This window comes from Canis lupus, chromosome 23 (genome assembly GCF_048164855.1).
Source record: "Canis lupus baileyi chromosome 23, mCanLup2.hap1, whole genome shotgun sequence".
Taxonomy (NCBI): domain Eukaryota; kingdom Metazoa; phylum Chordata; class Mammalia; order Carnivora; family Canidae; genus Canis; species Canis lupus.
Window position 1 is genome coordinate 31,297,271 of NC_132860.1, and position 25,634 is coordinate 31,322,904.

Here is a 25,634-nt window from a genome sequence, read left to right on the forward strand (position 1 = left end):
AATTTAAAATGGATTTGTAAGTCCAAAAATAGCACATGAATATATCATTATTTTAAAAAATTGAGACAAATAGTTTGGCAGCTTCTTGAAAAGTTAAACATAGACTTACCATATGACCTAGCAATTCCACTGGGTCCTTTAGGAAGAATGGGATGGGAAACTGGTTTCCATGCAAATTATCCAAGCATTCATTTAACAATCATAATAAACTTATTAAATAAAGTGCAATATATTAACACAGTGGAACATCATTCAGATGTAAAAAGGAATGAAATACATATACACGACGACATCGTTGATGAACCTGGAAACCATTATGCTAAGTAAAAGAAGCCAGTCACAAAAGACCACGTATTATATGATTCCATTTATAAGGAATATTCAGAATAGGCAAATCTGTATAGACGGAGAACAGAAGAGTGGTTGTTGTGGGCTTTGGGGAAGAGGGAATGGAGAGTGACAGCTTATTCAGTATGAAGTTTCCTTTTGGGATGAGAATGTTCTAGAATTAAACAGTCGTGATGGTTTTACAACTTTTTGGATATACTGAAAACACTGAATCATACACTTCAAAATAGTAAATTTTATGGTATCTGAATTTATCTCAATAAATCTGTTAGTGAAAAAAAAAAAAAACCCTAGACACTATAAAGTTGTAGCCCCTCTGACTGTCCCTCCTACCCAAATCCCCAGTGGTTACCAACGTTATCAGCTTAGTAGGACTCCTGGTTAGAACACCCTGGTTCTTCACAATGCCCAGCGGAGGTCCTTGCACATAGGAGGTACTTTAGGCACTTGTTGCACATTACTTTTGTACAAGGATAAGAGAATACTGTTCTGTTCCCTTCAGGATAATATAGATCCTGTCGTACCCACCACCACACAAATTCATTAGTTCAGGATCAAGCAACTTTAGTAGCACTGTTTTCATTAACACCACACACACCAAGTATAATACCAAAAGCATACAGCACTTACAGGCATACAGCTGAAAGCTTATCGATCACAAATCCAGTTAACAGAAAACTCTGATATGAATGTTCATGTAAATAAGGAAGGCACTTTGCATCTGCCCTCTTGGTTTACAAAGAGTTTGGAATAAATGAAATGAAATCGGGTTTGGCAAGGCTATTACTACTTTGGAGGCTACAAGAGCAAGCTATAAATAAATGATTTCTAACTTGGTCAAGTCCAACTTAAACATAGGACTTAGACAATCTCATAAAAAGACTCTCAGAATGTCAGCATGTTGTTATTTTTAATCTTTTTATTTTTGGCAGAGGTTTTTAATTGTGGGTACACACAAAGAGAATTCGTCTAAGAGTCACACGAATTAACTTTTTAACACACCCCTGGGCCCCAACCCTCAGAGGTTCTGATTTACTTAAGACCACGACAGGCTGGCATTTGAAATTTTTAAAGCTCTCCAGATCCACTGGAAACACTCAGGGTTAGGAACTTTTAGGAAGAATGGGATGGAAACTGGTTTCCATGCAAATCGTCCAAGTATTCATTGAACAATCATGTTAAACTTGTTATAGCTGTCAATCAGAAGACTGGCAGCATATCCTAATTTTACTGAAGAGGAAACGGAGGCTTAAGAATTCACCCTTTAAAGTCAGCAGCAAGGACAGGGCAACACTTCAGAGTCCTGACGATGCTCTACATCTTCCTGGTATAAAGTTTCCAAATTCCCTTATGGTACTGAAGTTGTGAAAATGTGGTTTAGGGAAAGGAAACAAGTCTATAACCAAATTTTTAAGTAATTTTACTTGCACTTCAATATAATATCATTTTACTTGGACTTCAATATCTTTGCAATGTTTCCTAACTTGTGTCCTCTTGTTGACAGAGCAGTTTCTCTTCATGTACGCCATCTATAACGTGCCTCCTAAATTAGCAGCTAAGCTTGAGCTAGAAAGGAGGATGTGATACAGGAGAAGCTCTGGCCATGGAAGGGGAAGTAAAAGAGAAGCCTGCCTGTCCCTTCTGGCTCTATGGGGAAGGAAAGGGGTAGGAGAGATAAGTACATAATCTCCATTCATAGGCCTGCTCCCCACATACACACTCCTTCCCATCAAAGCAGGTTCAACTCAGGGAGCAGTGGAGTTTCAGGAATATCAAGACTCTGTTATCCCAGACATCACATGGGGTGGGCTTCAGGTTGCTCAAGGTCATTGTTCATATATACCGCTAATATATGTATGGTATGAGAGCAAAGGCTTGGATGTAGCAGGAGGAGGAGGACAAAGATGAGCTTGGGGCAGCACTGCTCACTCCCTAAAGCCCAAGAATGGCATGCTGGGCATTCAGGAGTTACTAAGAGACTGCTGGACCAGTGGAGGTCTGTTGTTAAAGCAAAGCGTTCTCCATGTACAGAAACTGAGACGGCACACACCACCACCTCTATCATGCATTTCTGCACATCACATCCAAAGGACAAACAGAATTAGATACCACTCAGCAAACAATTCCAGGATATATTCCAAACCAGACAGTGAAGCAGAGAAACCCCACACAGATATCAATGCAGCGATCCACAGGGATTCTTGTCTAACTCACACAAAGAAGACATGGTAAGCTTTCTTCTTAAACAGTCACTAACAGATGTTAGGCATCGATTGTTTGCCAGACACTGTTCCAGGCTGATAAGGATTTTGGAGATACATGATGTGAAGTCCCTGCCCTGACCAAACTAGATTTTAGGGTGGGGAAAGGAAAGTGGGCGGAACTCTGAGAGATGAAGTCTTTACTCAAAGAGTACTTCTTAGGAAGTTGAATTTTGAAAAGATTCGAGTGAGACTTCATCCTGAAAAATTAAGATATTATCATGACAGACTTAAAAATGGCCACAGATTCTTTGACATTCTGTCTAGCAAGAGGCTGTGAATCTATTCACCTTTCTTTGAATGGGAGTGGGCTTGTGACTCCTTTGACCACTGGACTATGACAAAAGGAACACTGCATAACTTCTAAGGCTGGGTCATTTAAAAAAAGCTACGAAGTCTCCATCTGTGCCTCTAAGACATTCAATTTTGGAGCCCCTGAGAAACTAGGTAAAAAGTCTGATTACCTGGAGGCTGCACGGAGAGGCTACTCATAGGTGCTCCAGACAGCAGCTCCAGCTGGGTACAGTCTCTGAGTCATCCCATCCCTAGTGGCAATTATGTGAGTGAAGACACGTTCAGATGACTCCAGTTCCTAATAGCCAAGGCACCTGTGCCATCCAAATCTTCCCAGATGAAGCCCCAGACACTGGGGAACAGAAACAAGTTCCTGCCATGCCTGTCTGAAGCCCCAGACACTGGGGAACAGAAACAATTCCTGCTGTGCCTGTCTGAATTCGAAACCCACTGAATCTATGAGCAAAACAAAATGGTTATTTTATGCCACTAGGTTTTGGGCATGCTTTATCACATCCAAAAATTTACCATGAAGCAAAAGTAACTGGAACAGCAGATGGGAACTGATACAGATCAGTTAAAAAAAAAAAAAAAAAGGCAGCAGCTCTATTTTCTCTAAGCCTGGTTTGAGATAAACTTTTATCTCATCATAGGAAACTAAATAAATTGTAACACTCTATTGTTAAGAATATCTATTTTATTAGGGCACCTGTGTGGCTCAGTCTGTTAAGCGTGTGACCTTTGATTTCAGCTCAGGTCGTGATCTCAGAGTCGTGAGATGGAGCCATACATCAGGCTCCATATTCAGTGTACAGTTTGCTTGTAATTCTCCCTCTTCCTCTGCCCCTCTCCCCACTCATGTACATGTGCTCTCTCTCTCTCAAAATAAATCATAAAATTAAAAAAAAAAGATACCTATTTTATCTACAGCAGCTATAATCTGGGCCATCCAAGAATTTGGTAAGACACCATTCTCTTGTGTATCTTTTTGATATGGGGCTAACATTGCCATAATGCCATTCAGAGCTGTCTATGAACTCAGTTTTGCCTCTTTCCCTTGGCAGATGACACATGATAGGTATTTGGCAATATTCCAGAATGACTGATAGGGTCTGACAAGTCAGAGGAGAAAGAAGAAATTCTAGACACAGCAAAGGGCTCATGATGAGTAAAGGATAAAGTTGGAGTTCTGGGGAGAATTAAGTAGGCCACCTGAACCTCATTCTTTCCCCAAACACTTTCCCTCAACATTCATGCTCTCATATCTTTCGTTAAGTTTTTCTCATTACTTTAAATGTTCTTTTCCCATCTGCTGGATGAACTCCTACTCATTCTTCAAAACCCTACCTCAAGTATCATTTTCCCTGAGCCTTCCCTATTATTGTTCCACTCCAAGTGGAATCAATCACTGTACTCCACTCTTCTGCAATACTTTCCTCAGCCTCTGGCACAGGAGAATACTCTTCACTATATTTAATAAGTTTAGATGTCTATTCTCCGTGATAAACTGTGAGTTACCAGACAGTAAGGATGATTCCTATTCATCATCTTATCTCCTGTTTGAGTGCCTATGTGCCAAACACTAGGTCAAAAAAGAAAAATCACTGCCTTTGAGGAATGCACCTAATTAAGGAGAGAGAAAGAGATCTAAAAACAGTCATATAGCAATGTCATAAGAGCTGTACAGAGATATAATGAGATGATGTGGGAAGACAATCTCCATCAGAAGGAATTTAGGAAGTGGCACGAAGTAGGTGACATCTGAGGTGGGCCTTGAAACCAAATTAAGATCAGAAGGCTGCATGGCAGGCAGGGTGGGGTGGGTGGGGAATCTATGGAATCAGAGCTAACAGGGTTTAAGAAGGGAACCACTAAATAAGAGGAACGTCTGGTTAAGTCTGGTCAATCTCTCCCTCCCCACTGCTGGAGATTCCCTGCTCAGGTTATTCCAAGTTCCCTTTTTACCATACCCAAAGCCACTCAGTCTTCCTTTCCAGTTACATCAACTATTTATAACAGAAAGTACCTATCATTTGAAGAAGCAACTCATTTAAAAAAAGTGTCAATAACAGGTAAAAATGTATTCAAATATGTAGCAAAGAAATAAAAATTAAAACATGGAACTACTTTTTAACCTGTCAAATTGTCAAGTATTTTAAAAAATTATACTGTCTGCATCAGAAAAGAATCAGGGAAACCAAAACTTCATCCCTCTGAGTAGCAATTTGGTATATCAGAAACGTAAAAAAAATTAAGAGTACAATTATTTACAAGATTTTATTTGGGAGAGAGAGAGTGAGAACGAGAGCATGAATAGGGGGAAAGGGAAAAGCAGGCTCCCTGCTGAGCAGGGAGATCTGAGGGGCTCCAGGATCACAACCCGAGCCGAAGGCAGATGCTTAATAGACTGAGCCAACCAGATGCCCCGTAACTGTACGCTTTGAATTAGAAATTCCATTTACAGGGTTCATTCTAAGAGTATAAGTCTTTGCTATAAAGATCACCACAGCATTATTTAAAATAGCAGAAAATAGTAAACTACCTAAATGTCAAACATAGAATAGTCAAATAAATTTGGCTTTGCAGGGGATCCCTGGGTGGCGCAGCGGTTTGGCGCCTGCCTTTGGCCCAGGGCGCGATCCTGGAGACCCGGGATCGAATCCCACGTCAGGCTCCCGGTGCATGGAGCCTGCTTCTCCCTCTGCCTGTGTCTCTGCCTCTCTCTCTCTCTCTCTCTGTGACTATCATAAATAAATGAAAAAAAAAAAATTTGGCTTTGCAATGAGTGTAACAGTTACCATTTATAGAATGTTTACCATGTGCCTGGCATTAGCACATTTAATACCACAGCAATCTATAAGGCAGTTATAGAAGTGAATGTTGAGTGAGACTTTTCCAGTCACCCCAAAAGTGGTAAAGAGAACCCACAGCTAAGATTAGAGAGGAGGTAAGTTTTCCCACAAGGTAAACAGAGCAGTCAATAACTAAGCTGGGCAAATTTAAGAATTTATGAAGAAGCTATAATATTAGACCTTCAAAGGTAATCATCACCTGGCCTCCACACTGCCTCTCTCCCTCCCCACTATGCAAAGGAAGAGCAGAGATGAGGAGGGGTAACCATGGATCCCACCCTGGTGGGTAGTGCTGTACCCTATGGAGGGTTCTTCTAAGAGAATCCGTTACACAGATTAGAGGTGCCAAAAAAAAAAAATGATTTGGGACAAGAATTTTTTTTTAATTATAATGCCTAATGAATATCTGCTCAGGCAATAAACTTACAGATCTATCCTGCACCATTCTGGACAAAGAAAGGGAAAGTGGAGAAAGGGCATCAATGCTGTTCCCTCATTGTTTGGCATGGAGTGAGTCCCCTGGGTCAAGCAGTCCCATGGAAGTTGCTGGTCTTGAGCTCTCTTATCAGCTACCCCTCTCTCCCCAAGAGGGCTATCAAATGAGCAAGTGGAGCCCAGCTGTGAGATACATGAAGGGGGGGATGGCCTGAAAGGAGTTAAAAGGACTTAACACCACCAGTTTCCTCTGCAAGTCTAGAGACCACTCAGTGGGAAAATCTACCCTCCCAAGTGTAGGGAGCATACGCACAGGCAGTGCCAGTTAGGCAACAGTAAATGCCATCAAGGAGGACCCAACAGTAGCCATTTATGAAACACTTATCCCTGTCCCTCTCCCTCTAGCCTGTCCCTACACAACAGAACAACTGGGGCCTAGAATAGGCACAGGAGAAGTATGCTAGACAGACTATCTGTTCCCCATCCCTATACTCTCTGAAATGAGGAACGGAGAATAGGAGAATACAAATAAGCCAAATCTACCTTCTTCCACTTCATATCACCAGAACCACAAGTCTGGTCATTAACAGGAGTAGGAAAAGCCTTTGATTGGGTATACTACAATTTTAAAATGGTATACTACAATTTTAAAAGACCGAGGACTTTCAATAACCCAGAGTGACCAAAAGGGGATGATCTCTGCCAAAGGTATCAAGAGATCTGTAGAGAAGATTTTGACAAAGCACAAGTGGGAGTTCTGACTGAACAAAGATAAAAGCATTCATGTTTACTCTTCTCTGAGTTAGAATTATTCAATTAACTAGTTAAACTTACCATTATCTCCACCTCACAAATTAGGGAATCAAAGTCCTGAAATAAGGAAATATGCTCAAGATCACAAAGCATGTGGGAGGCTCGGTTTGGCTTCTAACTAACCCAGGGCTGACCTCATAGCCCACACCTTTTACAGTACACCAGGATTTTTTCAATATAGGGCCCAAAGGCATATTCCCAGGGATCTGCAGATGCATTTCAAACATTTTTTCAATACTGAGTTTTCACTTTAAAGGTGATTTTATTTATTTTTTAAAAATATTTTATTTATTTATTCAGGAGAGACAGAGACACACAGAGAGAGAGAGAGAGAGGCAGAGACACAGCCAGAGGGAGAAGCAGGCTCTATGCAGGGAGCCTCACATGGGACTTGGTCCCAGATCTACAGGATCACACCTCAGGCCTAAGTTGGTGCCAAACCGCTGAGCCACCCAGGCTGCCTTTAAGGTGATTCTAAAACATATATTCTGGATCATCTGAATGATCATCTTATGAGGGAATGCTGCTTCTTAATTATCAGCACTTGCATTTATAATCTTATTAATATCATGTACTAAGTTCTTTCACTTTTATACACTAATGACTAATGAGAAAAGCCAGAGGTGACAGTATATAAATGTGGTCATATCAATTAAAAGTATTTGGCTTGCCAAACAAACCACAGTTTCACTATAGTTCAAACATAGAAATGCAGTGGGAGAGAAGAGAGGCTTCACAGGAGTAAGGGCCATATTCACATTTCAAGGAGCAATTTAGTTTCAGCAAAGTATTTATTCTCGTTCACGTGAATTATATTGGTTCTGAAGGTTTACATTAAATTCGTTAATCTGTTTTGGTTTTACAATTGTAGAAGAGCTCAAAGTATATATTTATATCTCACAGTTTTTGTTTATACAATTTGGTAACATAATAATAAAGATAATTTAATTCAACATCAAAAACGTGTAAAAATGTTTAAAGTGTCTTTATATTACACATACTTGAGAAGCTCTGTGTTATGTTATTCTGCTTCAGCAGACATTAAAAGCTATGTCTTAGAAGACTATTTTATAACACAGGAAATATTTTCAATATATTAAAGCATACAAAAGGTGATACAGTCTTATTCTTTATAAACATACAAAGCATATTGAAATATAGAAAAAAAAGACCGAGGAACACACTAAAATGTTAACATTGTTTCTGCCATGGGAGGTGTATTACAGGTGCTCCTTATTCATGTTGTTTTTTATAATCTTCTGTTTCCAATAACTTTATCATAAGAGTGAAATTTAAGTATTACAAAAAATTAACTTTTTAATAGCCTATCCCACAGAAATTCCCTAAACTTGTTGCTTAAAAAAAAAAAAGTTTTCAATCCAGTTCTAGCTTGAGCTCTTTTTTCTCCAAAGAAATGTAACCAAAAAAAAAAAAATGTAACCAATCCCAAAGTAAAATTTATCAAAACTTAAAAGCATATAAAGTACTAGCCAAGCAATAATTTACTGTGCTTTAGATACCGGAGCTACAAGGCTGAACAAAAATGTGGTGCACTCTAGAAGCTAAACCAAAAGTTAGTCCACGGTACTAAGGCATCATAACACAAGAGCCAGGAGAAGAGGTTCTAAAATCCTCTCTGATGCAGAGGGCAAGATCAAAGGTGGCCACAAAACGAGACGTGAAGTGAGGAACACCTGGGTGGCTCAGTGGTTGAACATCTGCCTTCCACTCAGGTTGTGATCCTAGAGTTCCTGGATTGGGTCCTGTGTTGGGCTCCCTTCGGGGAGCCTGCCTCTCCTTCTGCCTATGTCTCTGCCTTTCTCTCTGTCTCTCTCATGAATAAATAAAAATCTTAAAAACAAAAAACGTGAAGTGAGTCCTAAGAATGTATCAGGAAATAAGTGTAGAAATGTGAAACTGAAGATTACCCAGCAAGTAAAATACAAACATGGGTCATGTGAAACTGAACTGGCTGACCACACTAGTCCAATGTCTCCTGGGTTCTTACAGCACTGGTCTTTGCCAGGTGTACTGCCTGCCATTATAATTCAAGCATGTTCCCCAGCAAGATTATAAACTTGGAGGGGAATACTATGTACTTTGTAGACTCTTATTATTTGTTAATGAGAGTGTCTTCAGGAAGATTTCTAAAGGGCGTTAAACTCAACAAACTGTAGCCTATGCTGATACTCAAAAAATATAGACATACACCCAGCCTATATCAATTTTTTCCTCTAGAAAGATGTACCAAAAGATCAGAGCAACAGACTCATTCCTATAATCCTTACAAGGAAATCAGTCTACTATATATATAAAACTTAGCACTTTCCCTGAGTTTTGCAAGCCAGCAGAGCTCTAACCAGAACACTCTTCCAAGGCAAGCTAAGGAAAGACACAGTGATAGCCTGTCCAAGAAAATCTTCCTAGCTAGCGGCAGTGATATTGTATGATACCTAAATGCTATGTCTTATTAGTAGGGGTGAAATTCTCGTAAGTCCTACCTATATAGCAGACAAGGTGTGTACAGTATGTAACAGTGAATAACTGAAAGTAACATATATGTCTAACCAAAGGACATGTGTACGTAAAGCATGGTATGTTCACTTGTGTGCTATTTTTAAAACTTATGAACCCGTTCAGGATCTGCTTTCAAATATTCTCACAAAGGAAGAGTAAAAAGGATAAAGCAAATGTGATAAAATCTTGATAGATTTGAAACCGTGTGAATTGGTGTTCATTAGACCATTTTCTCTCCTTCTGTGTATGATGGAAGTTTTTCATAACTAACAACTGGAAAAATATTATGCAGAAGTGAAAATATTTACAGTGGTGGATTGTGGAAAAAAAAAAGCAGCGTAAAACCGATAGTTCGTGTTGCTTATAACCATGTAAAATCATATATATGACCAACCCAAGAGCAGTAAGAACCCCTTAATGCCCATGTGGGTTTCTAGATAACACTTTTACTCAAAGAAAAGGATACTTCAAGCAAATGGCTAATCCTAGGTCTGGATCAAAAAATGTACAAGACAAACCTGAAACATCTTGCCATACCAGATAACAAAGAAACTATCAAATACTAGTAAGGGCATGTCAGAGGACTCAGAAGACCCAAGATATTTTAGCCACTGGCTAAAGATATTACAACATGAGCATCCATTAGAATAACAACTAGGGGCGCCTGGCTGGCTCAGTTGATAAAGCATGTGACTCCTGATCTTGGGATTATGAGAGTTTGAGTCCCATGTTCAGTATAGAGATTACTTAAAAATCAAATCTTTAAAAAAAAAAAAAAAAAGAACTGGAATAGATTCAAACACATCAGATGTATTTATATTTGGGAGCTCATAATGATATTAAAAAATGCTCTAAAAAATGCTCTAATTAATCACTTTGAAGAATCCTAAGGAACTTACTCACTATTTTCACAATTGGCAGACAAACAATAGGAAGCAAATATAAAGCTGGGGGGGGGGGGTGCTACAGGGGAAGAGGTTGTTAATGATAAATGACAACAACTTTGCCTTCCTTGCAGCTGGTACTGCTCAAGTGGCTTCATGCCTGCACCAGGCTCTAAGTGAGATACTTACACCATCACATAAAGTGCTCATAATCTAGCAAAGGGAGACAGATACAAGCCTGATGTGAGAATGCCGAACTAAAGGTGGCAAAATGCCATGGAAACAAGCCAGGAAGAGGGTTCACTTTGGAGGAGCCTAGAGGATAAGAGGCAAATGTAGGCTTAAGGGGTTACCACTTACTGGGAAGTTTTCTCAACATTTTTGAACATGGGCTTCACAATCTCACACATTGATCTTTGTATCCCCTAGTACACACAAGTTTCCCAGACGCTGGCCAAAGTTACAGCTTCAGACAAACCCCCATATGGTTTTATCTCCCTTCTGTGAGATCAGGAGACCCTTGAGATGTTCCTTTCAGGAAAAACTTGACTTCCTAGAACTTGACTTGATGTAGTATCTAGCTTGGGAATTCCACTTGCATTTTGATGTTACAAAACTCAGGTCTGGCCCAAATTTGAAAAGGATGTGAAGACACTCATGCTCATGTTCAGAGTTCTTATGAGAGGGTTAACAATTATACATCAACACTGGCCCTGACTGCCACATCCTCTAAGATTAAATACCTCCTCTGGGCTAGACACTGCATTAAGATTTTTTTTTCATTTGTTAATCTAGTAAATTCTTAAACCCTGTGAAGCAATATTACACCAGTTTTATAGACAAGGAAATAGGCTCAGAGAATCAAGTCATTTGATTTCAAAGGCCTTTGAAATACTAAGAGATCTTCTGAAGCCAAACAATGTCAACATGTCACTGACATTTCACCGTGAAGTGGGGGCTGAAAGGCCCCTGGTTAGAGTGATGCTGTTTATTAATAAATGTTCTATCATCTAAGGCCTTTCATAGACTCTCCCCCACAGCTCTCCACTTACTTTTCAAACCTTTTTGATTTCTACTATAGACTCCACCTTGGATGGAAATTCACTGCCCCCCATCCCATGCACAGTGTGGGGATTTTCCACTTCAATCGCTATCTTCCTTCCTGGGCCCCAATCTTCTGAGTCCAACTCATATCCCCACCTCCCACTCCAGGAAGCCCTTCCAGTTTTTTCTTTTTCTTTTTTTTTTTTTTTTAATTTTATTTATTTATGATAGTCAGAGAGAGAGAGAGAGAGAGAGAGAGAGAGGCAGAGACAGAAGCAGGCTCCATGCACCGGGAGCCCGATGTGGGATTCGATCCGGGGTCTCCAGGATCGCGCCCTAGGCCAAAGGCAAGCGCCAAACCGCTGCGCCACCTAGGGATCCCGCTTCCAGTTTTTTCCATCTCCATAGCTCCTGCCTTCATGAACATGATACCTGGACCATATATCTCTATATAATGGTATTTCTCTGTTTTGCATGTGTACTTCTGGTCTCCCTGGGCACCTGGTTCCTTGAAGCCAGGGTTGAATGTTGATTTATTCCTTTAGGAAGACAAAGGACACAAAACATATTCTCTAAGTCCTGCTCAATATTACTTGGATACAGGCAATAGCCTGCTTAGGACCCTTTGTTTCTCAGCATTTCCTGTAAGCTTGAGGTTACCATATTCCACAATTCCCTTCTAACTAGAGAAAGGCCAATGAGAAATAGAAAGCAACTTCAAAGTCATTTCATTAAGCAAAGCTGCAGGCGTGCATTCCTGCTTTGTACAATTTTACTGCCTCTGGTCCTCAGATATCCCTGAGAGAACATTCCATACTCATTCAAGGCTATGGAGATTCTAGCCTGTCTTTTCCTTTGGATTAGAAGTATTAGCTGGGCCACGTACCAAATCTTAGCAAATGAGGAGTTGTGTTCTTTGTAAACTGTGGTAAAGTGCACAAATCATAGCATTTATCTTAACCATTTGTAAGTGTACAGTTCACTGGCATTCAGTATTCATATTATTGTGTTATCATCACTACCAGCCATCCCAAGAACTTTTTATTTTGCCAAACTGAAACTCTGTGGTCGTTAAACAATAGCTCCCCATTCTCCTCTCCTGCAACCACCATTCTACTTTCCATCTCTATGAATCTGACCCCTCCAGGTGTCACACATTAGTGGAGTCACAGAGCTTTTATCCTCTTGTGAATGATTTTACTTAACAAAATGTCACTAAGATCATCCATGCTGTAGCATGTAAGAACTTCCTTTTTAGTGCTGAATAATATTCCATTGTATATATTTCTGTAAAATATATTTATTCATTTATCTGATGATAGACATGTGGTTGATTCCAAATGAGGAATTTTGATCCAGTGCTAGTGATAAGAAGCTCAGTAACTGGCCCTGGGTTAGAGCAGTCTCTTTGATGTTACAAACACTATCAAAAAATCAATCCAGTGATTAGGACCACAGAACAGAAAACTACTAAAGGAATGTCCACCTGATTATCTGTCCCAGGAATTTGGGCCAGACATAAATTTTATTTAAATATTCCAATAGTCTGTTGTAAGAGTCTTGCCTTCTTAGGATGGCTTAGAAACAAATCTTAAATTCGCTTGTTTCTGAAGACCTTCTTCTTCCTTGCCCCCCCCCCCCCCCCGCCTTCGGTTTATTGAGATCTAATTGATACATAACATTGTATAAGTTTAAGGTGTATAACAAAGTCTTGATACACTTATATATTGCAACATGATTACCACCACAGCATTAGTGAACACCTCTATTACATCACATAATTAGCATTTTTCTTTTTTTACTTATTTACTCATATGAAAGAGAGAGAGAGAGAGAAGCAGAGACACAGGCAGAGGGAGAAGCAGGCTCCATGCAGGGAGCCTGATGTGGGACTTGATCCTAGGACTCCAGGATCACGCCCTGGGCCGAAGGCACGTAACCACTGAGCCACCCATGCATCCCTAGCTTTTTTTTTTTTTTTTTTTTCCCCTAATGGGAACATTTAAGATCTACTCTCTTAGTAATTTTCGAGTATACAATATGGTACACTTTAACTACAATCACAGTGCTGTGCGTTAGATCTTCAGAACTTAATTCATGTTTTATTTTATTTTATTTATTTATTTTTTATTCATGATAGTCACACATAGAGATCGAGAGAGAGAGAGGCAGAGACACAGGCGGAGGGAGAAGCAGGCTCCATGCACCGGGAGCCCGACGTGGGATTCGATCCTAGGTCTCCAGGATCACGCCCTGGGCCAAAGGCAGGCGCCAAACCGCTGCGCCACCCAGGGATCCCTAATTCATGTTTTAACTGGAAGTTTGTACCCTTTGACTAACATCTCCTCATTTCCCCCATGCTCCTCCAACTTCCAGTAACCACCATTCTACTATTTCTATGAGTTCATCTTGCTTATTTATTATTATTTAAAGTTTTATTTACTTAAGTAATCTCTACACCCAGTGTGGGGCTTGACCCAGAATCCCAAGATCAAGAGTCACATGTTCCTCCAACTAAGCCAGCCAGGCACTCCTATGAGTTCAGCTTTTTTAGATTCCACATATAAGTGAGATCACACAGTATTTCTCTTTCTTGGACTTATTTCACTTAGCATAATGTCCTCAAGCATCATGTCCATCCATGTTGCTGCAAATGGCAGGAGTTCCTTCCTTCTCACAGGTGAAGAATATTCAGAAAACACCAAGCACGGCACGCACGCACACACACACACACACACCTTCTTTATCCATTTATCCACTGAAAGATACTTAGGTTGTTTCCATATCTTGGCTATTATGAATAATGCTGCAATGAACATGGAGTGCAGATGTCTCTTCAACATCCTGTTTTCATTTCCTTTGGATATATACTCAGAATGGCACTGCTGGATCATATGATAGTTCTATTTTTAATTTTTTGAGGAAGTTCCCTACTGTTTTCTTTTTAATTACAGCCATTCTGACAGGTGTGAGGTGATAGCTCATTGTGGTTTTGATTTGCATTTCCCTGATGATTAACGATGTTGAGCAGCCTTTCATGTACCTGTTGGCCATTTATCCCTCTCCCTTGTTCTTACCAAGCCACATGTTCTTTCTTGTCTACCTCTTAAGTCTCACAGCCCACTATCTTCATCATCCTGCAGGTGGTCCAGCAACACCACACTCTGTTTAGCACCCCTACACATACTCTGCAGTTCCTTGCCACGGGCTTCACTGTCAGCAGCCTGGCTGCCTGGAAGACTTTCTTCTCTTGGCTTCTAGTTCTGGCTACCTCTCCAGGAAGGTTTCCTTATTCTTTGTAGTCCCAGAACTTGGATACATGGCATGTAATAGCTGATTGGTAAATTATTAAACATATTTGCTCCACTCACATTCTGTGTTGAAAAGATGAGTTTAAAGAAAAATTCAAGACCAATGGGATTATAGTTAATTTTTATTTATACTTTACTACTGTTCATTTTTAAGATTTTATTTATTTATTCATGAGAGACACAGAGAGAGGCAGAGACATAGGCAGAGGGAGAAGCAGGTTCCTCAAAGGGAGCCTGATGTGGGGCTTGATCCCTGAACTGGGATCACGCCCTAAGCCAAAGGCAGACGCTCAACTGCTGAGCCACCTAGGCGTCTCACTGTTCACATTTTCTAATGACGAGCTGACTTTTCAAGTTTACCTTTAAAAAAAAATTAAGATTAATCTGATCAGGAGTAAAGTAGAGAAATCGGTCTACCAGATTTTAAGACTTACCATATAGCTATAGTTATCAAGATTACAGGGTATTGGCATTAGGGTAGAAATACAGAATGATGAAGAATAGAAAATCGACCCACACAGATACTCCCGACTGATTTATGACAAAGGTGCAAAAAGCAATTCAATAAAGGAAGCGTAGCCTTGCCAACAAATGGTGCTGAAGCAATTGGGCATCCAATGCCAAAAATAAACAACAACAACAATATAAGTTTCACACCTAATCCAAAAACGAAGTCAAAACGGATCATTGGACTTAAAACTAAAAAATGTTTAGGGAAAAGAGGGAGAAAAGCTCTGCAACCTACAGCTTAGCAAAGAGTTCTTAGACTTGACCAAAAGAAAGTATGGCCCATAAAAGAAAAAACTGATAGCTGGATCTCATCCAAATCAAAAACTTTTGCTCTATTTTTGTTGTTGTTGTTGTTGTTTGGTTTTTAAAACTTTTGCTCTGTTAAAGACCCTAATGGATGAAAAGAGATTGGAAGAAAATATTTGCAAGCCATATTTTTTGACAAGGCCTAGTATCTTGAGCATATAAACAATGCTCATAATTCAGCAGTTAAAAACAAAAACAAAAACAACAGTCCAGGAGCACCTGGCTGGCTCAGTCAGAGGAGCATGCAACTCTTGAACTCAAGGTCATGAGTTCGAGCCCTACCTGAGGTGTAGAGATTACTTAAATAAAAACTTTAAAAAAAGGGCAGCCCAGGTGACTTAGTGGTTTAGCGCTGCCTTCAGCTCAGGGTGTGGTTCTGGAGACCCGAGATGGAGTCCCACGTCAGGCTCCCTGCATGGAATGCAGCCTGCTTCTCCCTCTGCCTGTGTCTGTGCCTCTCTCTCTCTCTTTCTCTGTGTGTGTGTCTCGTGAATAAATTAATTAAATCTTTAAAAAAAAACTTAAAAAAACACAAAATTCAAAAAATTAAAAAAACAATTTGTAAAGAAAATGGACAAAAGGGATCCCTGGGTGGCGCAGCGGTTTGGCGCCTGCCTTTGGCCCAGGGCGCGATCCTGGAGACCCAGGATCGAATCCCACGTCAGGCTCCCGGTGCATGGAGCCTGCTTCTCCCTCTGCCTATGTCTCTGCCTCTCTCACTCTCTCTGTATAACTATCATAAAAAAAAAAAAGAAAAGAAAATGGACAAAAGACTTAAAGAGACATATGACCAAAGATGACATACAGATGGCAAATAATCATCTGAAAAGATGTTCAACATCATTAGCCATAGGGAAATATAAATTAAAACCATAAGTGAGGGGTTCTAAGGTGGCTCAGTTGGTTCAGTGTTAGACTCTTGATTTCAGCTCAGGTCATGATCTTGGGGTCCTAGGATTGAGCCTCACATCAGGCTCCCTGCTCAGTGGGGAGTCTGCTTGTGCTCCTCTCCCTCTGCCCACTCCCTGTCTCAAAAAAATAAATAAGTAAATCTTAAAAAAAAAATAAAACCAATAAGTGAACAGTTTAACAAATAAATTACAGTACACGTATACCATGGACTAGTACTTGGTAGTTAAAAAAAAAAAAAAAAGAATGAACTAATGATACATACAACAACTTGGATGAATCTCCAGAGTATCATGATGAATGAAAAAAGCCAATCCCAAAACATTACAAACTATACGAGCCCATTTACATAATAACACTCTTGAAAAAACAAAATATAAAAATGTAGAACAGATTAGTAGTTGTCACGGGTTAAGGATATGGTGGGAATAGGATGACAGTGGGTGTGACTATAAAAGGACAACTTGAAGGGTCATGTGGTGATGGCAATGTTCTGTATCTGGACTCCATCGTTATCAATATCCTGATGGTGATATCACTCTAGTTTTGCAAAGTGCTACCATCAAGAGAAACTGGGTAAAGAGTAAACATCTCTCTCTTTCCTATTTTTACAAATACATGTGCATCTCAGATTATGTCAGAGTAGGAAGTTTAATAATTTTTTTTAAAAAGCTTAGGCTTTGGGACAAAACCAGGAGACATTGGACAAGTCACATCTTTTCTCCTAGGGCTAAAAAGATGAAGAGATCAATGGTCTAGGCACAGTGCCTGGTACAGACTAAGTCCTCAACAGATGACTATTAAAATGACAACCTTAGGAGTCATGGCAATGGGGATGGAGAAGTATAGAGAAAAGGATATTAAGATGATAGCACTACTATGGGTTTTATAAAAGATTAGATGTGTGGTAGTGGATGACAGGGAGTGAAGACTGAATCCCAAGTGGATAGTCAGTGGCACCATTTACTGAGAAGATGGGGGATGAAGAATAGAGTTTTGAGTGTCATGAGTTTGTGATGATTAAGAGGCCTTCAAGTAGAGATGTCCAGTTAACAACCATATTTGCACGTCTGGAATTCAGAACACAACTCTGGGATGGAAATTTAACTTGATAATGACAAGTATGCAATGATAATTGAGCTTCCAACTTGAAGGATTGGGTAAAGGGTCATTTTCGCAAAAGAGACTTAGAGTGGCCAAAAAAGGGGGAAAAGTGGGGCATTTATTGTATCACTTCAGAGAAAGGTGCTTCAAGAAAGAGTGAGTGATCTGCTATGAATAATGAGTGAAGAAATTAAAATGAAAAAAACAGACCTCTGAGTTTAATGACCTGGGTGTCACTGGTGTCTTTCAGAGAACAGCTGTAGTGAAATGACAAAGTAGGTTTCAGATTGGAGCCAAATGACAAGAAGGCCGGAGAAATGGAGACAGTGTAAACCACCATGAATAAGTTTAGCCCTGAAGAAAAGGAAAAAGTATCGTGAGAAGGAAGAGATATAATATGAGGGAGGATTTTGTTAAAGGGAAGCATACTGACACGTTAATAGAAAAGAACAGGTAAACGCTAAGACAGAAGATTCACGATAGAAAACGTAATAATGATCCGAATAGATGGGATGGGATATGATCCAAAGCACAGCATTGCTCAGTTAGAAGGGACACCTCATCAGGGCACTTGAGTGGCTCAGTCAGATAAGTGTCTGACTTCAGTTCAGTCATTATCTCAGCAACAATAGCCCTCACCCTCATTCAGGCTCCCTGAGGAGTGGCTTGTTCCTCTGCCCTTCCCTCTATTCCTGCACTCTAATAAATAAATAACATCTTAAAAAAAATAAGGACACTTCACCTACTCTAAGAAGAGGGAAAAAGTAAAGGAACCATGCAGATACAGGTATATTTGGAAATATGGTTGTGGTATGTGCATATAGCCACTCTCTGATAGCTTCAATGATCTTCGTGGAGAAGGCAAGGTCATGTGCTAAGACTGACAGGATGGCTTAATTTTTATTCCCAGCATCTAATCCAGTGTCTGAGAGACATTTAATAAATAAATTTATTTAATAAAAATAAAGTCTCCTCGGTGCAGTTGTTCATTAGAACCAGTACACAATTTTCTCCAAATAGTCACTAGAGGGCAGTGTTACTACCAATCTTTTCCCCTAAATCTATTGAAACTAATAGAAAATTACAGAGCAGTGTAAGTCATAAAATGTTTTTCTCTGAGAAAATCTGGCTTCAGCCGTGTGTGTGTGTGTGTGTATGCACACACACTCATATATAGGCATACTACAGCACGATGGGAGGGCTGTTCCTTCTGCTGGCCTTGCACTGCAAAGATATCACCATGGCCCAGAGGCAACACTCACCACTTCCCAGAGGTCACTTTTTGTAATTACCCCAATGTTCAGAGCAATACTGAATAGATCCCTACATTTTCTTATGATTAATTGGAAAAAAATGATGAAAAAAAATCTCTAAACCTGATCCCAGGTAATATTTGCCATGGCTTCTTTTAAATGGTTTTCCCCCTTAAACCTACCTTCTCCTCACATTCGAGAGAAGTTTTTAAAATTAACTATAAGTAGCTGCAATCCATTTCATCAGCTTCTTTTGTCTTTACCTCTGATGGTTGACATATTCTTACAATGAAGACTTATTGATCCATAATACCACATACCTATGGTATACATGAGAATAAGCAGCTATTTTGGGGTGTGTGTTTAGCAACAGAGCTGGAAATTACTTGCCTCCTAGATTGATTCTAATGAATAATCTGGGTCTCTAAATGAACACAGGGAACTGGCAAAGTTCTAACTTAAAACAAGGCGCAAAAATTCTCCACTCGCAAAAAGAAAATAAGATGTAAGGGTAGACTCTAACCCCTCGAGTCTGGGGTTAGGTAGATCGGCTCAGTTTCAACTAAGAGAATTGAACTACCACAGTAGGGGAGACTCCAGGCATACCAATAGAACACATCACCCCGAAGCCTAAGAAAAGCTGTTACTAGCTTGATCAGATGTCTATGGGCTAGAGCCACAAGGAGGATGGGAAAGAGGCTGAGGTCATCCTATGACTGTAGGGTGTCAAGTACTGCAGATGGGTGAAAAAGATGCTTGACTCCAAAGCCTCCAAACTTGTTTTTTTGTTTGTTTTTGTTTTTGTTTTTTCCTGAGGTAAGTTGCTCGAGAACAAAAATACCAAACAAATGGGTCATAAAGAGTCTGGGTGATAGAGTTGGAGTAGTCATTGAACACAGATAAGGTGTCAGACAGTTTGCAAACTGTATCAAAAACAGTTTCAAGGCTCTTTAGGGTAGTGTTCTAACTTGAAAATTAACAGTCACATTTTCACTGGATACTCTATTCCACCAGTCGGTAGGTTAGTACACTTTTGCTAATAGTTTTCAGAAGCTCAAAGATTTGTTTCATTAAAAAAAAAAAAAATATATATATATATATATATATAAACATTAATAGCAAATTACTCATCCTTAACATTATATAAAAATTCACGTTTCCTAATGAGCTGATTGTGAAAAGGGGAAAAATCTCTTTCTTAGTAATCGTATGGAGTTCGGCTTCCCAGGCATCCCCGAAAAGTGGGCTTTAGAACTGGGGTGAACACTTGACTGCCTCCTCCGTGCTGCGTTTTGAATCTCGGTCCACTTTCAAAAGTCATTGTTAAATTCTTAAGAGTCTTCTCAGCAAGTGATTTAAATAAGAGCCTGCTTTCATTTACATACACACACATTTGCACTCCCCAACAACACTTCCTTTGAAAAACAGAATGTCACTTCCTCAATCCAGAGGCCAGAAGTCCCTCCGTTCTGATCTGGGGAGCCAAGACAGGAAACTCTGGTAAGCTTCTGCCTCTCCCCCCACGGACAGCCCCTGGTGCAGCTGACCGAGGGGAGGGGAGGGGAGGGCAGGGCAGGGTCTACTCCGAGCTCCCTTGATGCACTGCAGCTGGAAGGCCACAGCTCACTTTCATGCTGTGGGAATGATCCCTGGGAGGCCAGCACCCAGAGTCGCTGGAAACAAGGGCATTTCATAGGAAGTGGAGAGGGCGCCCAGGGGAGACCTTGACACCTTTTACCGACCTTCCACTTCCAAACGTCTGCAAGTAGCCCAGGGCTGATTTGTAATTAGCACCATCTTGTACTTTGACCCCGGGAGGCACCGCCTGGGGAGGGGGTGGTGGTTGGCCAGGCTTCCCACCGGTCCGCTCCGGACGGTACCGGTACCACCTTCCCTCGGACGTCGCCAGTTTCTCCCCCAGAAGGGAGAGGCTGTCCCAGCAATTTCGGTAAACACCGTCGGTTACCACCACCTGGCAACGGAGCGCCTCGATTTCTCCCGACCCCGGGCACCGGAGGCCGCACAAACCCCGGCCGCTTGCACCAGGCCAAAGTGCAGTGTCACCCCCGTGGGGTGGGGTGGGGTGGGGTGGGGTGGGGGTGTATGTGAGAGACATACAGAATAAAGGGAAAGACGGGGGACAAACAAATGAGTCACTTAATACAGGCGCTGCACATGCCGCTGACGCTGCCCGTGATGCAGAGGCTGTGCCCTGGGAGGAAGCAGGCGCCCCCGGGAGAGGCGGGCAGAGACAGGGAAGGGGGAAAGGGTGTGAGGCGCCTCGCCCTTTGTGGGGCCGCCCGCGCCCGCGCCCCCTCCCCCTCCCCCTCCCCCGCAGGCCGGGGCCGCCCGGGCTTGCTCCGGTCCCCCGGCCCCGGGAACCAACTCTCCCGGGCTCCGAAAACAATCAATGCAAACTTCAACACCCTGTTTAGTTTACGGGGAGGCCGGCTGGGAGGTGCCGCCCGGCGGAGAGGGAGCCGCAGCCTCCACCTGCCCGGCCGCCCGCTCCGCCCCTCGGCCGCGCACCTGTGACAGGTGTGCAGGTGCCCCACGCAGCCCCAGCCCGCAGCCTCCACCTGCCCGGCCGCCGCCCTCCGCCCCCGACAGCCCGGCCCCCGCCCCGCCCCTCCCGGGGCCCCCGGCCCCGACCCCGACCCCGGCCCCGGCCCCCGCGCCCCGGCCCCCCGCGGCCGCGCCCGCTCGCCGCTCGCACTCACGTAGCGCCTCAACTTCTTCTCGGGGGGCGATTTCCTCAGCCAGCCCGTGCACACCACGTCGCCGCCGCCGCTCATGCTGCCGGCCGCCTGGAGCCCGCCGCGGGGTCGGCCGGACAAGGGCGCGGGCGCGGGCCGCTGGGTCAGCCGGCCGGCGGTGCGCAGCTCCGGGGGAGGGGAGGGAGGGAGGGGAGGGGAGGGGCGCCCGGCGGCCGCGGGGCGAGGACGAGGCGGCGCGGCGCGGGCCCGGCTGCCCCGCGCGCTCCCGCCCGCCCTCCCCGCGCGTCCCCGGCCCCCGCGCGCCCCCACCTGCCCGCCCCGCCCGCCCCGCGCGCCCCCGGCCCGGCCCGGCCCCCGCGCCCCCGCCCCGGCCTCGCGCCCCCGCCCGGCCGCCCCGCGCGCCCCCGGCCCCCGCGCCCCCGCCCCGCGCGCCCCCGCCGCAGCAGGGAAGAGGGCGGCGCGCGCTCGCCACGCCCCCGGCCGCCGCGCCCCCCTGCGGGCCGCCCCGGGGACGCCGACGCCGCCGGCCGCTGGGGCCCGCGAGGCCCGGGTGTGCTCCGCCGCAGCCCGCCGCCGGCCGCGCCCCGGGGTCCGGCTTCCCCTCGGCCCCGAGCCCCGCCAGCCGGCGAGGCGCCGCGCCCCGGGGGGCGGGGAGGGGGCGGGGAGGGAGGGGAGGGGCGGGGAGGGGGCGGGGCTGCGCGCCCTCCGCCGCAGGCCGAGTTTCCCTGGGGGTCGGCAGGCGGGGGACCCCGCGGCGCTCGCGTCTCCGATCCATCCCGAGTCTCGGGTTTCAGCGGGTCCGGTTCTGGCAGAAACGGGTGCTCCGCTTCCCAGCAAGAGTTTCATGAACTCTCGCACCCCGGGGCGGGAGCAGCAGAGAGCACAGTGTTAGGGGCCCGGCGCCTTCACGCGCCTTGTTCACAGGGGTGTCTCCGCGAAGCTACCAACTGGGCCAGGAGCTGCGCCGGCCGCGGCATCCCCACTCCGCGGAGCCCAGTCAGTCCCAGGGCCTGTGCGACGGCCGGGCGAGCTTCTAGGCCGGGGCCGGGGCCGGGGCCGGGCTTGCTCCTCTGCTATTTAAAGTGGGATAATTGGGATCCCTGGGTGGCGCAGCGGTTTAGCGCCTGCCTTTGGCCCAGGGCGCGATCCTGGAGACCCGGGATCGAATCCCACGTCAGGCTCCCGGTGCATGGAGCCTGCTTCTCCCTCTGCCTGTGTCTCTGCCTCTCTCTCTCTCTCTCTCTCTCTCATGAATAAATAAATTAAAAATCTTTAAAAAAAAAAAAAAAAAAAAAAATAAAGTGGGATAATTGCTTTAGTGTCTACACATCGACGTGGGGGCCTCTTACTACCAGGAATTAAAGTCCAGCTGGCTCCCCGCATTGCCTCTGGGAAAACGAATTCAGGAGAAGAAAATTCGTGTGATGTAAAGAATCGAAGCAAAAATGAGTCCGTGTATTCGTAGCGATTTGGAAGGCAAGGTGGTGCAGAACGAGAAACTACGGCCAAAACTCCCCCGAGTTCCAACTCGCTGACACAGGTTACAAGACTTCTTTGGGGCTCCTACGAAAACTGGAATCCAGCGATACTTCTCTCGCCGCGTTGTGATGCGGTTTAACTGAAATACAGGATGTATAAGCACACACTTGAGAACCTCAGTACTTCAGGGGGAGGGTAGAGGGGAAAAAATACCCCACCTTTGGCCGGGGCTCTCTTTAGTTCACTAAGTATCTTCAGGAGCGGCATTCAAAGGTAGGTCCTACCCCAGTTTCTCTGAGAATTGGATAGTCTCCCATTTCATCATAGGGAACTGTGCTGTGGGGCAGATGAGTGGGAGAAACAGCGTCTCACACTTCCCATACAACTTGAGACGGAGGCTATTTTGTTCATTTTCCCTGCCTCTGTGCAGCAAAGCTAGTTGTTTCCAAGCCGTTGGACACTGTTCTGGTTTTACAGATCTTGCCTGTGTTGGAGAAAGTTCACTCTCTTCAGTTTGTAAAAGCTAATCCTTTACTATGTGCTTAGCCTTTCTAAGCGTCCTGAGAGGTCGAGATCAGCTCCCCTGCACCCATCGTTTCATGGACTTTCTTCAGTATCCAGTGTGCTGCTCGAATGAATGTAAAGCCAGAACTGTCGGGATATAGCTGGGACCAGAGCTCCCTTAGCCTTGCAATTTAAAGGGGGGGGGGGGCACTCCTAGAATTATGGCCATTTTAACCTCTGCCTTTAAGTATTTTGAAACCCTGTGAGACAAATATCAAAATATTCAAGTCTGCCAAATCAATCAAGAGGCAGTGACTCCCAACCAAAATAAAGCAACCTTTCTGACTTCATTCACATCTGAGTCATGGTGCCAAGTCTCCGTGATTGCAGTCGGAGAGATCTGCATGGTTGGTTTGCAGCTGAGGTGTATGATGCAAGTCAGGCATACGTATGCCTTATCTTTCCTTAGAAGAGTAGTCTTCTAATACAGACCCTTTGATAACTGTATGATTTAAGACAAACTGGGAGCCAGTTCAGAAGTGGTTAGTTGGTGGTTGGGCTGCATCCTGCCAGAAGAAGCTCTTGAGGGTCTTACGTTGTTTTTCGAAAGACTCTCTTCTCCCTGTTACTTATAAATCCATGTGGAAACAGAAAAGTTTGATGTTTTGGGCCAATGACAGGAGGGGCCTGAAAGACGACAGTGAGTACAGGTCTTTCTGGCAATCCAAAAGCGGTGCGTGCCCATGAAACTTCTCAGTAAGCTGAAATGGGGTACACTGAAGAAGCAATTAACATCTCCTAAAAATGAAAGTCCTCCTTAAATTTCTTTTGGTGGGCAAAAACAAGTAGTAAGGTAGGTCTTTTGTAAAAGTGAAAGGGCATAAGGCGAACTTTTGGATAGTGGGGGAAACTTGTATCAGCTTCAGGAAGTCTTCTCTGAACATACCATTCCTTTCCCAAAAGTCAGAAAAAAAGGCTCTCGGGGATCCCTGGGTGGCACAGCGGTTTGGTGCCTGCCTTTGGCCCAGGGCGCTATCCTGGAGACCCGGGATCGAATCCCACGTCGGGCTCCCGGTGCATGGAGCCTGCTTCTCCCTCTGTCTGTGTCTCTGCCTCTCTCTCTCTATCATAAATAAATTAAAAATTAAAAAAATAAATTGAACTGGAAATTACAATCTTTTTTTTAAAAAAAAAAAAAAAGAAAGAAAAAAAGGCTCTCTTCTTGGTGCTCTCTTGCCCCCCACCCCACCTTTCTCGTGACTTAGCTGCCAGCACCCAGATCAGGCTGCACATAGGAGGCAGGAGTGCTGCTGAGGTCCCTGGCTGCACCCTGGTGTTGTGGCTCAGTCTGAGCCTGAGGTGTGTGCCAGGCCTGGGAACAGCCCTTGGACAGAACGTCCCTGTTTAGGCCTTTCCTGAGTCCTCTCCACTCCCTGCTGGTTTTGTTTGTTTGTTTGTTCGTTTGTTTTAATACCCTCTGGTTTTCGCTGGTGGGAAATGGAAAATGATTTAGGAGTGATTTATTTACATGAAGATAGGCGCCATCTATCGGAACCAGTAGGGATGACAGCCCCCCAACCCCAGCCCCCCAAACCTGTGAGGACATGCATCACTAGTCTATAATTTAGGCAATTTTGATGAAAGATCACGGGTATTTCCTGAGGGGGATTAATGACCGGCTGCAAAGAGAGTTTTGGGCCATTAATTCTATATTCTCATTAAATCCTCAGGAAATGGCCATCTTATGGCGAGAGCTTCTCTGGAGGAAGCATTGCAGAGATTAGAGAACTGTATACCTGGGAAGAAAACATGAGCAACAAGGCTCCCCCACTCCCCCCAAGCCTGGGTTCTAAAGGGTGCACTCTGGCTTTGAGTGTCATCGGCAACACCCTGCATCCGTGCCTGTCTGGGAGTTGAGGGTTTGTGGCCAGCGGCAGGTGCATGGCTGATGGAACAGTCCCAGGAACGGGTTGGAAGGGCTGGAAGGAGAGCTGTCCTCAACTGCACACCAGGCTGGCATGATTAATACCACCCACGCCAGGCTTGACGTCAGTGATTGGACCGGGGGTGGGGGATGGATGTTTGTGTCCTAG

General features: G+C 43.9%; 2 protein-coding genes and 2 long non-coding RNA genes across 5 annotated transcripts in view; 1 reads left to right on the plus strand and 3 right to left on the minus strand.

The window, feature by feature from the left end:
* Positions 1-21,715, minus strand: part of GAB2 (GRB2 associated binding protein 2) — a 192,414-nt gene extending 170,699 nt beyond the window's left edge. Inside the window, exon 1 of the mRNA XM_072794795.1 lies at positions 21,562-21,715. Coding sequence (XP_072650896.1) covers positions 21,562-21,636 — 75 coding nt within the window. The 5' untranslated portion in view covers positions 21,637-21,715. The remainder of the gene's footprint in view (positions 1-21,561) is intronic.
* On the minus strand, positions 15,605-20,943 carry LOC140615066 (uncharacterized). The gene is made up of 2 exons (XR_012015736.1): positions 20,584-20,943; positions 15,605-20,315 (listed from the first exon to the last, which is right to left on the minus strand). It is a non-coding gene; the product is annotated as an uncharacterized lncRNA (long non-coding RNA).
* The window catches only part of LOC140615065 (uncharacterized), a 53,880-nt gene continuing 48,454 nt past the window's right edge, over positions 20,209-25,634 (plus strand). Inside the window, exon 1 of one of the 2 annotated variants that reach the window (XR_012015735.1) lies at positions 20,209-20,341. This is a non-coding gene — a long non-coding RNA (uncharacterized lncRNA). The remainder of the gene's footprint in view (positions 20,342-25,634) is intronic. The other variant, XR_012015734.1, reaches the window with a different exon arrangement.
* Positions 23,155-25,634, minus strand: part of NARS2 (asparaginyl-tRNA synthetase 2, mitochondrial) — a 135,922-nt gene continuing 133,442 nt past the window's right edge. Inside the window, exon 14 of the mRNA XM_072794805.1 lies at positions 23,155-23,176. Coding sequence (XP_072650906.1) covers positions 23,173-23,176 — 4 coding nt within the window. The 3' untranslated portion in view covers positions 23,155-23,172. The remainder of the gene's footprint in view (positions 23,177-25,634) is intronic.